Raw genomic sequence first — 17,336 nt, forward strand, 5'->3', positions numbered from 1 at the left:
GTTGGTGTGAGATTCTGCTAAAAGAAAAGATGGAGTTTAAACCAAAATATCGTCCTGGTAGGGAAACACTGCAATACCCTGAGATCTGATCACAGACAATAGGGCACCCAGAACCTTTGTGAATATTCCTCAAGCTGTAGCCAGAACAAATAGTAGAGCAACAAACTGAAAATGCTGGTCTATAAAGGCAAAACTCAGAAACTGGTAATGTTCCCTGTGTATTGGAACATGAAGATAAGCATATTTTAAAACTATTGTGACCATAAACTGACCTTGCTGAACAAAAAGGCAGATTAGTCTGAAAGGTTTCCATTTTGAAAGAAGAATTCCTTACAAACTTCTATACTGGTCTGAAAGTAGCTTCCTTTTTTGGAATAATAAGGAGATTCGAATAAAATCCCATCTCCTGTTCCTCCAATCATTCCTATAGTTTCCAGATCTGAAACTGACTGGAGCTTCCTTGGAACATTGGACAGAAAAAAAAAAAACATTCCTCTTGAAGGGAGGCCTTGTTCTGAAACCTATCCGATAACCCCGGGAAATTATAGTCTAGAAAAAACTGAAAAAACTGAAACCAAGCCTCCTGAAAAGGAACAAAAACAATTGGAAGCTCCCTTACCTACAGTAACAGTAGATATAGAATACTAAATCAGAACCAGTTTCCCTAAAAAGAAAGGAACAAAAGTCTAGATTTTGACACTGACAGCAGACCAGGATTTAAAAGGATGCTAAACACAATTTTTTTCTTTCACGATTCAGACAAGAGGATGCAATTTTAAGCAACTTTCTAATTTACTGCTATTATCAATTTTTCTTCGTTCTCTTGCTATCTTTATTTGAAAAAGAAGGCATCTAAGCTAAGGAGCCAACCAATTTTTGGTTCAGGACCCTGGACAGCACTTGTTTACTGGTGGGTGCATTTAGCCACCAATCAGCAAGCACAACCCAGGTTGTGAACCAAAAATGGGCCGGCTTCTAAACTTACATTCTTGCTTTTCAAATAAAGATAGCAAGAGAAAGAAGAAAAATTGATAATAGGAGTAAATTAGAAATTTGCTTAAAATTGCTGCTCTATCTGAATCATGAGAGAAAAAAATTGGGTTCTGTCCCTTTAAGCCATAAGGCTTTCCCTAGCAATGACCGACGAAGACACGATCTTGATAATATCAAACTGCATCACAAATAAATAAATTGGCATTTTTGAGTAAACCGAATATATTTTCACTAGCAGAGTCACAAACACTGTTCTAAAAGACTAGATAACCAGTCAATTGAAGCAACAGCCACATCAGCAATAGAGATTGCAGACCTAAGCAAATACCCTGCTTGTAAAAAGGCCCTTCTATGAAAAAGCTTAATTTTCTATCCAAAGAGTCCTTAAAAGAAGTACCGTCTCCCAAAGGTATAGCAGTACATTTAGCCAGAGTGGAAATGGAACAGTTTCCCATAATTCAACATTAGCAGCAGGTAAAGGATATAACTTTTTAAACTTGGCAGAAGGATTAAATGAGATTACCTGGCTTAGACCATTCCCTAGAAATCACGTCTGAGACAGCGTCAGGGATAGGAAAAACCTCAGGGAGATCAACAACAATCTTAAAAGGGACATGAAACCCAACATTTTTCTTTCATGATTCAGATAGAGAATAACATTTTAAACAACTTTCGAATTTACTTCTATTTTTTTAAATTTGCTTCCTTCTCTTTTTATTCATTGCTGAAAGGTTTATCTAAGCAAGAAAAGGAGCAGCAGAGAACCTAGGTTCTAGCTGTTGATTGGTGGCTGCATATATATATATTGATTGTGATTGGCTCACCCATGCAGTTAGAAACCATTTGTGCATTGCTACTCCTTCAACAAATGATACCAAGAGAATGAAACAGATTAGATAATAGAAGTAAATTAGAAAATTGTTTAAAGGGAAATGAAACCCAAATGATTCAGATAGAGAATACAATTTTAAACACTGAATTTAAACGACTATAAGGCTTAGCCTCAGAAACCTTAGCGTGTCTAACCCCTAAAGTAAGTAAAACCTCTTTCAGGAGAGAACGAATATGTACAATATTAAACAAAAAGAGAGGAAGTATCAGAGGAAGACTCCTCATCACCAGAGGAAACTTCACCTTCTGAAGACATAACAGTATCCCTGACTTCAGGAGACATAGTACTGGCACAAGGTAAATTCTGAACTAACCTGCGACAGCCCCTCAGACACAGCAGCTTTAATAACATTTTTCACACTAACTGATATATCAGTAGCCTTCTCCTGTAATGGACAGAAGCTGCAGTAATACCCATAGAAGCAGCAGTAGGTAAACATGAATTACATAAGCTAGAGGAGAGACCTCCACTTCCTACTAAAATGAAGTGTTTTATTGTAAAGAAGGTGTTCAGGAGACTCCGATTCTGTCTCTAAATCTACCTTAGAAGCATACAACTCCATTATAGCATTGACAAAGCAATAAACACAATAACCCCTTAAAAAGCTCTTAAAGGGACATTAAACACTTTGAGATGGTAATATAAAATGATAAATTGTATAAAATAAAATAACTCTGCAATATACTTTCATTATTTATTTTGTCCTCTTTGCCTGTAATTCTATTCTGAAATTGTGAGCTTTTCAGTTCCTGTTAGAAATGGAAGTGCAGACCACTGTTATATCCAGCACAACCATTGGCTGCACACTCTAGTGACCTATTTATAACTGACCCTAATTGACCACAGCAGAGAAGGTAACACAAGTTACAACATGGCAGCTCCCAGTGTTTTATAGACACTAAAACTTTACACTTATTTTGTCACTTTTTAAACAACTAATGAAACTTTAAAAAATACATCTACATGTTAGTTATAGACTAATCTTTTCTTTGAATGCATCATTCTACCTAGCATGTATTTAGTGTTTAATGTCCCTTCAAGGAATGGTAACTTACTGCCTCCTAAAGTAGCTTTAAAAAAACGTACAGATACAATGCGCTCTAAGACTAACTGCAAAACAAAAAGCGAGACATATAAACTTCACATCTGAAGCCTAGAAAAAGCTCAGCAAAATAAAACAACGCACGGAAAAAAAAAACTGACAGTAAGAAGGTTATTTAGCATGCCACAACCGAAGACGTATGTGCGCTAACATGCGTAATACAGCCAAAAGAGTGAAAAACTATAACCAAACTAAATAGACATGTGCAGACCCGACAAACAAAAAGCGCACAAAAAAACAAACCAAGCACCCCAAAAACCAGATGCACACAAAACAGCAAGGGAAATAACGTATAGATTCTGTCACAGGGCCATATTTATAATACATATATATATATATATATATATATATAAAACACGGAAGCGGACTGCTGCACTCTGACTGAACCGGTACACATCCTATGACCCTGTAACATGCACAGCCCTGGATGCTCAAAGCACTCACAGGAAGCTGCACTGTCCCCAGAGTCACAGGCAGTTAACCCCAGACAGGTCTGGGTGCAAGAACCATAGGAAACATTACAAAACAAATTAATACAACACACAGAGAAAGCCCAGCACTCACTCACAAGCTCTAAGCTAAGATTAAAAGCAAAAAGTGAAGAGTTAGTTACCGCATCTGGCCAAATGGGACAAGCTCAGGTACATTAAACCCCAACATTTTCTTTCATGATTCAGATAGAGAACACAATTTTTAAAATGTTTCCAAATTTACTTTATCAAATTTGCTTTGTTCTCATGATATTCTTTGTTGAAGAGATATCTGGGTAGGTAAGCACTACATGACAGTAAATAGTGAAGCCATCTAGAGCTCTTGCTTATGTATAACATGATTATAAAACTTCTGCCATCTAGTGCTCTTGCTTATGTATAACATGATTATAAAACTGCTGCCATCTAGTGCTCTTGCTTATGTATAACATGATTATAAAACTGCTGCCATCTAGTGCTCTTGCTAATGTATAACATGATTATAAAACTGCTGCCATCTAGTGCTCTTGCTTATGTATAACATGATTATAAAACTGCTGCCATCTAGTGCTCCTGCTAATGTATAACATGATTATAAAACTGCTGCCGTCTAGTGCTCTTGCTAATGTATAACATTGTTATAAAACTGCTGCCATCTAGTGCCCCAGCTAATGTATAACGTTATTATAAAACTGCTGCCATCTAGTGCTCTTGCTTATGTATATAACATGATTATAAACCTTCGGCCATCTAGTGCTCCTGCTTATGTATAACATTATAAAACTGCTGCCATCTAGTGCTCTTGCTTATGTATAACATGATTATAAAACTGCTGCCATCTAGTGCTCCTGCTTATGTATAACATGATTATAAAACTGCTTATGTATAACATGATTATAAAACTGCTGCCATCTAGTGCTCTTGCTTATGTATAACATGATTATAAAACTGCTGCCATCTAGTGCTCCTGCTTATGTATAACATGATTATAAAACTGCTGCCATCTAGTGCTCCTGCTAATGTATAACATGATTATAAAACTGCTGCCATCTAGTGCTCTTGCTAATGTATAACATGATTATAAAACTGCTGCCATCTAGTGCTCCTGCTTATGTATAACATGATTATAAAAACTGCTGCCATCTAGTGCTCCTGCTTATGTATAACATGATTATAAAACTGCTGCCATCTAGTGCTCCTGCTTATGTATAACATGATTATAAAACTGCTGCCATCTAGTGCTCTTGCGTATGTATAACATGATTATAAAAACATAATTTATGCTTACCTGATAAATTTATTTATCTTGTAGTGTATCCAGTCCACGGATCATCCATTACTTGTGGGCTATTCTCCTTCCCAACAGGAAGTTGCAAGAGGATCACCCACAGCAGAGCTGCTATATAGCTCCTCCCCTCACTACCATATCCAGTCATTCCACCGAAACAAGACGAGAAAGGAGAAACCATAGGGTGCAGTGGTGACTGTAGTTTAATTAAAATTTAGACCTGCCTTAAAAGGACAGGGCGGGCCATGGACTGGATACACTACAAGAGAAATAAATTTATCAGGTAAGCATAAATTATGTTTTCTCTTGTTAAGTGTATTCAGTCCACGGATCATCCATTACTTGTGGGATACCAATACCAAAGCTAAAGTACACGGATGATGGGAGGGACAAGGCAGGAACTTAAACGGAAGGAACCACTGCCTGTAGAACCTTTCTCCCAAAAACAGCCTCCGAAGAAGCAAAAGTATCAAATTTGTAAAATTTTGAAAAGGTGTGAAGCGAAGACCAAGTCGCAGCCTTGCAAATCTGTTAAACAGAGGCCTCATTTTTAAAGGCCCAGGTGGAAGCCACAGCTCTAGTAGAATGAGCTGTAATCCTTTCAGGGGGCTGCTGTCCAGCAGTCTCATAGGCTAAGCTTATTATGCCCAGAAGCCAAAAGGAGAGAGAGGTTGCCAAAGCTTTTTGACCTCTCCTCTGTCCAGAGTAAACGACAAACAGGGCAGATGTTTGACAAAAATCTTTAGTAGCCTGTAAGTAAAACTTCAGGACACAATGATGGAACAACAATCTCTTGATTGATATTTCTGTTAGAAACCACCTTAGGTAAAAACCCAGGTTTGGTATGCAGAACTACCTTGTCTGAATGAAAAATCAGATAAGGAGAATCACAATGTAAGGCAGGTAACTCAGAGACTCTTCGAGCCGAGGAAATAGCCATCAAAAACAGAACTTTCCAAGATAAAAGTTTAATATCAATGGAATGAAGGGGTTCAAACGGAACTCCCTGAAGAACTTTAAGAACCAATTTAAGCTCCACGGGGGAGCAACAGTTTTAAACACAGGCTTAATCCTAACCAAAGCCTGACAAAATGCCTGGACGTCTGGAACTTCTGCCAGGCGCTTGTGCAAAAGAATAGACAGAGCAGAGATCTGTCCCTTTAAAGAACTAGCTGATAAGCCTTTGTCCAAACCCTCTTGGAGAAAGGACAATATCCTAGGAATCCTAACCTTACTCCATGAGTAACTCTTGGATTCACACCAATAAAGATATTTACGCCATATCTTATGGTAGATTTTCCTGGAGACAGGCTTCCGAGCCTGTATTAAGGTATCAATGACTGACTCGGAGAAGCCACGCCTTGATAGAATCAAGCGTTCAATCTCCATGCAGTCAGTCTCAGAGAAAGTAGATTTGGATGATTGAAAGGACCTTGTATTAGAAGGTCCTGCCTCAGAGGCAGAGTCCATGGTGGAAGAGATGACATGTCCACTAGGTCTGCATACCAGGTCCTGCGTGGCCACGTAGGCGCTATCAGAATCACTGATGCTCTCTCCTGTTTGATTTTGGCAATCAGTCGAGGGAGCAGAGGAAACGGTGGAAACACATAGGCCAGGTTGAAGAACCAAGGAGCTGCTAGAGCATCTATCAGCGTTGCTCCCCGGGTCCCTGGACCTGGATCCGTAACAAGGAAGCTTGGCGTTCTGGCGAGACGCCATGAGATCCAGTTCTGGTTTGCCCCAACGATGGACCAGTTGAGCAAACACCTCCAGATGGAGTTCCCACCCCCCCGGATGAAAAGTCTGACGACTTAGAAAATCCGCCTCCCAGTTCTCTACGCCTGGGATGTGGATCGCTGACAGGTGGCAAGAGTGAGACCCTGCCCGGCGAATTATCTTTGAGACTTCTAACATCGCTAGGGAACTCCTGGTTCCCCCTTGATGGTTGATGTAAGCCACAGTCGTGATGTTGTCCGACTGAAATCTGATGAACCTCAGTGTTGCTAACTGAGGCCAAGCTAGAAGAGCATTGAATATTGCTCTTAACTCCAGAATATTTATTGAGAGGAGTTTCTCCTCCTGAGTCCACGATCCCTGAGCCTTCAGGGAGTTCCAGACTGCGCCCCAACCTAGAAGGCTGGCATCTGTTGATAAAATCGTCCAATCTGGCCTGCGAAAGGTCATACCCTTGGACAGATGGACCCGAGAAAGCCACCAGAGAATCTCTGGTCTCTTGATCCAGATTTAGTAGAGGGGACAAATCTGAGTAATCCCCATTCCACTGAATTAGCATGCATAATTGCAGCGGTCTGAGATGCAGGCGCGCAAATGGCACTATGTCCATTGCCGCTACCAGTAAGCCGATTACTTACATGCACTGAGCCACTGACGGGCGTGGAATGGAATGAAGGACACGGCAAGCATTTAGAAGTTTTGATAACCTGGACTCTGTCAGGTAAATTTTCATCTCTACAGAATCTATAAGAGTCCCTAGGAAGGAGACTCTTGTGAGTGGTGATAGAGAACTCTTTTCCACGTTCACTATCCACCCATGCGACCTCAGAAATGCCAGAACTATCTCTGTATGAGACTTGGCAATTTGAAAGCTTGACGCCTGTATCAGGATGTCGTCTAGATACGGAGCCACCGCTATGCCTCGCGGTCTTAGAACCGCCAGAAGTGAGCCCAGAACCTTTGTAAAAATTCTCGGGGCAGTGGCCGAGTTGGTAATGCCTGTCTAGAAAGGCAAACCTTAGGAACCGATGATCTTTGTGAATCGGAATGTGAAGGTAGGCATCCTTTAAGTCCACTGTGGTCATGTACTGACCCTCTTGGATCATGGGTAGGATGGTCCGAATAGTTTCCATTTTGAATGATGGAACTCTGAGGAATTTAAGATCTTTAGATCCAAGATTGGTCTGAAGGTTCCCTCTTTCTTGGGAACCACAAACAGATTTGAATAAAATCCCTGTCTTTGTTCCGTCTGCGGAACTGGATGGATCACTCCCATTACTAGGAGGTCTTGCACACAGCTTAGGAATGCCTCTTTCTTTATCTGGTTTGCTGATAACCTTGAAAGATGAAATCTCCCTTGTGGAGGAGAAGCTTTGAAGTCCAGAAGATATCCCTGAGATATGATCTCCAACACCCAGGGATCCTGAACATCTCTTGCCCACGCCTGGGCGAAGAGAGAAAGTCTGCCCCCCACTAGATCCGTTTCCGGATAGGGGGCCGTTCCTTCATGCTGTCTTGGGGGCAGCAGCAGGCTTCCTGGCCTGCTTGCCCTTGTTCCAGGACTGGTTAGGTTTCCAGGCCTGTCTGGAATGAGCAACAGTTCCCTCTTGTTTTGAAGCGGAGGAAGTTGATGCTGCTCCTGCCTTGAAATTTCGAAAGGCACGAAAATTAGACTGTTTGGCCTTTGATTTGGCCCTGTCCTGAGGAAGGGTATGACCCTTGCCTCCAGTAATGTCAGCAATAATTTCCTTCAAGCCAGGCCCGAATAAGGTCTGCCCCTTGAAAGGAATGTTGAGTAATTTAGACTTTTAAGTCACGTCAGCTGACCAGGATTTAAGCCATAGCGCCCTACGCGCCTGGATGGCGAATCCGGAATTCTTAGCCGTTAGTTTAGTCAAATGAACAATGGCATCAGAAACAAATGAGTTAGCTAGCTTAAGCGTTCTAAGCTTGTCAATAATTTCATTCAATGGAGCTGTCTGGATGGCCTCTTCCAGGGCCTCAAACCAGAATGCCGCCGCAGCAGTGACAGGCGCAATGCATGCAAGGGGCTGTAAAATAAAACCTTGTTGAATAAACATTTTCTTAAGGTAACCTTCCAATTTTTTATCCATTGAATCTGAAAAAGCACAACTGTCCTCAACCGGGATAGTGGTACGCTTTGCTAAAGTAGAAACTGCTCCCTCCACTTTAGGGACCGTCTGCCATAAGTCCCGTGTAGTGGCGTCTATTGGAAACATTTTTCTAAATATAGGAGGTGGGGAAAAGGGCACACCGGGTCTATCCCACTCCTTGCTAATAATTTCTGTAAGCCTTTTAGGTATAGGAAAAACGTCAGTACACACCGGCACCGCATAGTATCTATCCAGCCTACACAATTTCTCTGGAATTGCAACTGTGTTACAGTCATTCAGAGCAGCTAATACCTCCCCAAGCAATACACGGAGGTTCTCAAGCTTAAATTTAAAATTAGAAATCTCTGAATCAGGTTTCCCCGAGTCAGAGATGTCACCCACAGACTGAAGCTCTCCGTCCTCATGTTCTGCATACTGTGACGCAGTATCAGACATGGCTCTAACAGCATTTGCGCGCTCTGTATCTCTCCTAACCCCAGAGCTATCGCGCTTGCCTCTTAATTCAGGCCATCTAGATAATACCTCTGACAGGGTATTATTCATGATTGCAGCCATGTCCTGCAAGGTAATCGCTATGGGCGTCCCTGATGTAATTGGCGCCATATTAGCGTGCGTCCCCTGAGCGGGAGGCGAAGGGTCTGACACGTGGGGAGAGATAGTCGGCATAACTTCCCCCTCTACAGAACCCTCTGGTGATAATTCTTTTATAGATAAAGACTGATCTTTACTGTTTAAGGTGAAATCAATACATTTAGTACACATTCTCCTATGGGGCTCCACCATGGCTTTCAAACATAATTAACAAGAAGGTTCCTCTGTGTCAGACATGTTTTAACAGACTAGCAATGAGACTAGCAAGCTTGGAAAACACTTTAAAACAAGTTTACAAGCAATATAAAAAAACGTTACTGCGCCTTTAAGAAACACAAATTTTCCCAAATTTTGAAATAACAGTGAAAAAATGCAGTTACATTAACAAAATTTTTACAGTGTATGTAATAAGTTAGCAGAGCATTGCACCCACTTGCAAATGGATGATTAACCCCTTAATACCAAAAATGGAATAACAAATGACAAAAACGTTTTTTAAACAGTCACAACTGCCACAGCTCTACTGTGGCTTTTTACCTCCCTCAATACGACTTTTGAAGCCTTTTGAGCCCTTCAGAGAAGTCCTGGATTATGCAGAAAGAAGCTGGATGTCTGTGTCTGTAATTTTTGCTGTGCAAAAAAACGCTAAAATAGGCCCCTCCCACTCATATTACAACAGTGGGAAGCCTCAGGGAACTGTTTCTAGGCAAAATTCAAGCCAGCCATGTGGAAAAAACTAGGCCCCAATAAGTTTTATCACCAAACATATGTAAAAAACGATTAAACATGCCAGCAAACGTTTTAAAATACACTTTTATAAGAGTATGTATCTCTATTAATAAGCCTGATACCAGTCGCTATCACTGCATTTAAGGCTTTACTTACATTACTTCGGTATCAGCAGCATTTTCTAGCAAATTCCATCCCTAGAAAAATATTTTAACTGCACATACCTTATTGCAGGAAAACCTGCACGCTATTCCCCCTCTGAAGTTACCTCACTCCTCAGAATATGTGAGAACAGCAAAGGATCTTAGTTACTTCTGCTAAGATCATAGAAAACACAGGCAGATTCTTCTTCTAAATACTGCCTGAGATAAACAGTACACTCCGGTACCATTTAAAAATAACAAACTTTTGATTGAAGAAATAAACTAAGTATAAAACATCACAGTCCTCTTACGACCTCCATCTTAGTTGAGAGTTGCAAGAGAATGACTGGATATGGCAGTGAGGGGAGGAGCTATATAGCAGCTCTGCTGTGGGTGATCCTCTTGCAACTTCCTGTTGGGAAGGAGAATATCCCACAAGTAATGGATGATCCATGGACTGGATACACTTAACAAGAGAAACTGCTGCCATCTAGTGCTCTTGCTTATGCATAACATGATTATAAAACTGCTGCCATCTAGTGCTCTTGCTTATGCATAACATGATTATAAAACTTCTGCCATCTAGTGCTCTTGCTTATGTATAACATGATTATAAAACTGCTGCCATCTAGTGCTCTTGCTTATGTATAACATGATTATAAAACTGCTGCCATCTAGTGCTCTTGCTTATGCATAACATGATTATAAAACTGCTGCCATCTAGTGCTCCTGCTTATGTATAACATGATTATAAAACTGCTGCCATCTAGTGCTCCTGCTTATGTATAACATGATTATAAAACTGCTGCCATCTAGTGCTCCTGCTAATGTATAACATTATTATAAAACTGCTGCCATCTAGTGCTCCTGCTAATGTATAACATGATTATAAAACTGCTGCCATCTAGTGCTCTTGCTTATGTATAACATGATTATAAAACTGCTGCCATCTGATTTTTAGAGACAAATTACAAACTCCTGACTAGGTGGTACTTGACACCTACCAGACTTAAATGCATTTTCCCTGCCTCGTCGGACCTTTGTTGGAGGGGGTGTGGGGAAAGGGGGGCGATGACACACATATGGTGGGCATGTCCTAAATTGTCACCTTTTTGGCAGGGCATACAGAATATCCTACAAGTCATAATGGGGCGGGGGGATTCCTATCAGCTAGACCCGACAACGGCCCTACTGAATCTGTTACCTAAATGTAAATGTAAATTAAGAACACGACTAATTCAGTTGGCATTGAATTCTGCTAGGTCCTTAGTCACTAGGCTCTGGAAATCTCAAATCTGCCCGACCCTAAAGGACTGGCACTCTCACATGACAGATACCTTGAGAATGGAAGAATACGGTTTCTTTAAATCGAATAGGTTAGAATTCTTCCATGATTTAAAATTCATCTGGGATGAAATCCAAAATGATCTGAGGATAGAAGGGGGGAGCTTTACACAAGTTACAGGAGTGACCTAGGAGGAATGACAGGCCTAGTGTTATCTTAGAGAGGTATGGCCGACGTGGTCCCACCCCTGCCTGATACTCTAATAATGACCTCTTTAGCTTAGAACTTCTCTCAAAGGTTGATAGTTAAATACAAAGTTGAGAGATACCACTAGATGTGTAGAATATATACAAAGTGATCTTAAATTAAGAAATTTCGGCATAGTTTTGTTGTTGTTTGAGTTATGTTTTGTACATTGGTGTCATTGTCAATCACCATGCATTTATATGGAGTGGGGCTACTGTTTTCAAATGGACTTATCATGGACAGTCTAGCTCTACTATTTCATTTTACTATATGGGAGTTTGTTCTCCTTTCTTTTGGAGACTGATGGTTTCTCCCTCTTTTGTTTCTGTTTAAACTTTTGTATCAACAATGACATCCTTTTGTACCATGCTGCTAAATAATGATAATAAAAATGAATAAATAAAAAAAAATTAAAAAAAATGCTGCCATCTAGTGCTCTTGCTTATGTATAACATGATTAAAAAAACTGCTGCCATCTAGTGCTCTTGCTTATGTATAACATGATTATAAAACTGCTGCCATCTAGTGCTCCTGCTAATGTATAACATGATTATAAAACTGCTGCCATCTAGTGCTCTTGCTTATGTAAAACATGATTATAAAACTGCTGCCATCTAGTGCTCTTGCTTATGTATAACATGATTATAAAACTGCTGCCATCTAGTACTCTTGCTTATGTATAACATGATTATAAAACCTGCTGCCATCTAGTACTCTTGCTTATGTATAACATGATTATAAAACCTGCTGCCATCTAGTGCTCTTGCTAATGTATAACATTATTATAAAACTGCTGCCATCTAGTGCTCCTGCTTATGTATAACATGATTATAAAACCTGCTGCCATCTAGTGCTCTTGCTAATGTATAACATTATTATAAAACTGCTGCCATCTAGTGCTCCTGCTAATGTATAACATGATTATAAAACTGCTGCCATCTAGTGCTCCTGCTAATGTAGAACATGATTATAAAACTGCTGCCATCTAGTGCTCTTGCTAATGTATAACCTTGTTATAAAACTGCTGCAATCTAGTGCTCTTGCTAATGTATAACATTGTTATAAAACTGCTGCAATCTAGTGCTCTTGCTAATGTATGACATTGTTATAAAACTGCCGCCATCTAGTGCTCTTGCTTATGTATAACATTGTTATAAAACTGCTGCCATCTAATGCTCTTGCCAATGTATAACATTGTTATAAAACTGCTGCCATGTAGTGCTCTTGCTTATGTATAACATTGTTATAAAACTGCTGCCATCTAGTGCTCTTACTAATGTATAACATTATTATAAAACTGCTGCCATCTAGTGCTCTTGCTAATGTATAACATTGTTACAAAACTGCTGCCATCTAGTGCTCTTGCTAATGTATAACATTGTTATAAAACTGCTGCCATCTAGTGCTCTTGCTTATGTATAACATTGTTATATAACTGCTGCCATCTAGTGCTCTTACTAATGTATAACATTATTATAAAACTGCTGCCATCTAGTGCTCTTACTAATGTATAACATTATTATAAAACTGCTGCCATCTAGTGCTCCTGCTAATGTATAACATGATTATAAAACTGCTGCCATCTAGTGCCCCTGCTAATGTATAACATTATTATAAAACTGCTGTCATCTTGTGCTCTTGCTTATGTATAACATTATTATAAAACTAACAAAGAAAATTTGATAACAGAAGTAAATTTTATATATATGAATATATATATATATATTTATTTTTATATATACACACACACACCTATATATATATATATATATATATATATATATATATATATATATATATATATATATATATATATATATATATACACACACACACACACACCTATATATATATATATATATATATATATATATATATATAAATATATACACACACACATACACACACACCTATATACACACACACACACACACACACCTATATATATATATATATATATATATATATATATATATATATATATATATATATATATATATATATATATATATACACACACACACACACCTATATATATATATATATATATATATATATATATATATATATATACACACACACACACACGTATATATATATATATATATATATACACACACACACACACCTATATATATATATACACACACATACACACCTATATATATATATATATATATATATATATATATATATATATATATATATATATATATATATATATATATACATACACACATACAGATGTCCCTTGAGGTGAAAAAGGAGTAACAAGCCATACTCCATATACATCCTCTGACAAGCACTGTAATCTGGGGAGGGGGTGACCGGGCCTCAATATAGACTGAGAAACCCTCTAACTGATAAATCACATGCACATAATCTTCATTCTTTTACATTTTTAATAATTAACCCCCAAGTGACTTGGAAGGTTTTTAAATTATGAATATAATGTAGTGTAATATACGCTACAATATATCACTGTGGGACACAATATGGTCTTGTGGCATTGGCCATAAGGTTCCTCATCACTAGAGACCGGGGCTGAGCTAGAATCACCCAGACTGCTTGATATGCACGTTGTGATAAGTGCATTTGAATTTTGGGAATCACTTAAGAGGGCATTCTGAATATCAGAATATTATAAGGGTGCCTTCTTTTTTTCTTGTATCTTTATTCTACAACAACCTCCTGTGGAGGCAAAGTAAAGACTGAGGAATGTGCGAGGAAGGAGGGGTTTTATAGAGCTCTAGGGGTTTGGGATTCTTTGCCTCCTCCTAGTGGTAAGGAAGAGCAAATCCCAGGAATAATGGATCGTGGACTCTCAGAAAGTTAAACAAAGTTTTTTGAGTTAGTAAAGAAGTGATGATAAAGTGAAGGTAAAGTTTTCTTGAATTGAAGGCATAAATTCATATATTATTAAAAGAATAAGCTGTTCGCTAAGTTTATTTTAATATTTTTGATCAATTTTACTATTTTTTATAAATAAATATCTGCCTACCGTTTACACGAAAACTCCTCCCCACCTCTACTTCCGCACTTTCTATGCTGTGACGTATAGAGCGGTCTCACCCGCTCTATACGCATCTCCAAAGCGCAAGCACGGTAATCATAACTATTGCGCATGCGCGAATCGCCGGTTTCTACCGATACTGAGCATGCAAAGCTATAGTTAACTAAGTGTGTATAGAAGTATCGTATTTATCCGAAGTACAGCAATCATTAGCAATGGTCTTCTGTTTCTGAGACGTCCGTAGCAAACAAACAGTGGTATAAATATGTGGCTATTCCTACTTAAATCTATTACGCATGCGCAAAAAACGGGAACGCGCCTTGAGTACAATATGAAGAAGAGAGATTAGCGCATGCGCACTTTAAAAGGGATGTGAGTGACGTAGATCGACGGCCGCCTAACGGCCAGAAATTCAATTGGATGTAAGGAGCACGTGATCTAAGGAGAACGTGATTTATAAAAAATGGGTTGAATTTGATTAGCTAGAAAGATAGATTTATTAGGGTGATAAGTACAGTTAACGATGGTTTTATACAAGATGATGAATGAAAGTCATATTCATTTGGGACAGAGAATTGAATTCAATATTGTCAAACAGGTAACTTTACCTTCACTTTAAGAAGTCTTTTCCCAATATCTAACCATACTCCGCATTCTTAGCCAGCAATTGCATTTATTTAACACTATATATAGAAAATGGCTTTACCATCATCACCAGATAATCCCTGCTTCGGACAGTCCATAGGAGACGTGGTTGGTGAAGCATCAGGATAACTATCAGCGAGACTTGCCCAGCGAGATACCCATTTCTGACCTCCCTTGGAGTTGGATCCGGATGTTTTTGTTGCCTGTAAGTTTTACATAATTTAAAAACAAATTCATATTTTACAGAAAAATTCATAACAAATAAAAAAACAACACTAACTAACCAAAGAAGATATTATTTGTACCTGCGATTCCGTCTGAGGGTCACTACTTTTTTGTGTCGGCAGTGGGGTTACACTTGCTGGAGTTGTGCTCTGATCGGTTTTAGCAAATTCGTTTTCCAATTTAATGACCGGCCGGTAAATTGCTGAAGAAATTCTGGAATACTCCTCTGGTTCAAATACCCCAAATACCTACATGTAATAAGAGCATTTAGCATGGGATTATTACATTTAGATGGTCTTTTAATCAAGTCATATATTAACCCTTGGCTGATAAAGACGGCTGCAGTACACTTCACAGCTCTTCTTGAAATTCAATGAGTTAAGCTACTAGTAAGTTTTACAAAACTAAATCTTAAGAACATAGTTATTAATAAAATTGTAAGTTCTTGGCCAAAGCATAATGTTTTAAGAAGGTTTAACTTACTGCAGTATTTGTATATATTAAAATGTATTGTTCATTAAAAAGAAAAGCGCTGTATCACAGTAATGCTCCTCACTGTGCCATTCACTGTTAGCAGGAAACGCTCCGGAATTAAAACAATTAATTTAGACAGGTTATATTAATAAATATTTGGTTTAATGAACCAGGAAATTGTGATTTCATAAAATCTCAACTGAGCATGAGCAGAAGAGACATTTTGTGCCAGTAACAAGTACAGGTCGTATCAATATTTCCAAATCACAGGTCTGCAGCTGCATTTCTAGAAAACCCAGAGCCCTGTTGCCTATGTATAGACATTGTTCAGACAATTACTGAAAAGTCCACGGTAAATATATTACCTGATCTATCATCTTCCTGGCTTCCTCAACCTCTTTATCCTGTGTCTCTGTCTCAATCGTGTACGTCCCTGCATCACTCAAGCTGTCCTCCTCTTCATTCCGCTTAGGCCTCACTGGTCTGACGTCTGGAGGTACAGCTGGCACAGGTGGCGCAGGTGGCGCAGGTAGCAGGGGTGGGGCAGAGTTGGCAGTTATTTGCATGTTTGTTGGCTGCATAACTAATGCTGCCGGAAGCTTCAGTGTTGTTGGTTTCTCAGCTGCAAGTTTAATAACCTCAGCTTGTTCTCGAGCATATTCTGCTGCAAACTCTTGAGCCAGTTTGGATTTTTTCCCAACGCTTCCGTAATTTCTTACAGGAGGTCTTGGTGTTGAAGAGGTGCAAGTGTTTATTCGGTCATCAGTCTTTTCTCTCCTAAATGAGTTAGATCTTTGTGGAAATGAAGCGTTGGTCACAGACTTGCTTACTGGCGCAGCAGATGGTGTCCCATTAGTAGCCACTTTCTCTGCAGGCAAAGGTCCTTTGCGTTTGTCAACTTTTGCCTTGAGTGCAGGGTCAGTGTCATTCTGAGAAGAGTTGGCACTGTGTGTAAAGGATTGTGACCTCTTCTTGCGCGGAGCATCCTCATCAAAAAACTCAATGACAAATGCCTGTTGGCTTTGCAGCAATTCCTCTGGCTCCCTCTTTATTTGGCGTTGAAGCTTTGCGTGTTCGGGCGATCCTGGCTCACTGGTTTGGTTTGGCACAAGGGGATCTTCAGAGTCACTCTGTGTTCCATCTTCATGACGGTTACCTAAAATGTGTGTAACAGAAGAAAAAGCAACAAGATTTATTCAGTTTGCTCTTACTTAACCCTCAGATTGTGGCTAAACAATATTCACGTGGTTGTGTGTGCTAATAATATGAGCTCAAGGTTCAGTCTTTAGGTGAGGATACAGAATAGTACAGGCATAGAATATCTATTATAGTATCTATAAAGCACGTCTCGCTTTAAGGGATCTTTCTGTG

The 17,336-nt window shown here is 39.2% G+C and overlaps 1 protein-coding gene across 1 annotated transcript in view; it reads right to left on the reverse strand.

Annotated features, from left to right (window-relative positions):
- CEP170B (centrosomal protein 170B) overlaps window positions 1-17,336 on the reverse strand; it is a 325,448-nt gene that overhangs the window by 117,535 nt on the left and 190,577 nt on the right. The window contains exons 9-11 of the mRNA XM_053697256.1: window positions 16,331-17,121; window positions 15,572-15,739; window positions 15,328-15,469 (exon numbers count right to left, since the gene is read on the reverse strand). Coding sequence (XP_053553231.1) covers window positions 15,328-15,469; window positions 15,572-15,739; window positions 16,331-17,121 — 1,101 coding nt within the window. The remainder of the gene's footprint in view (window positions 1-15,327; window positions 15,470-15,571; window positions 15,740-16,330; window positions 17,122-17,336) is intronic.

The sequence above is a fragment of the Bombina bombina genome, chromosome 1, assembly GCF_027579735.1.
Source record: "Bombina bombina isolate aBomBom1 chromosome 1, aBomBom1.pri, whole genome shotgun sequence".
In the NCBI taxonomy this organism is placed as follows: Eukaryota; Metazoa; Chordata; class Amphibia; order Anura; family Bombinatoridae; genus Bombina; species Bombina bombina.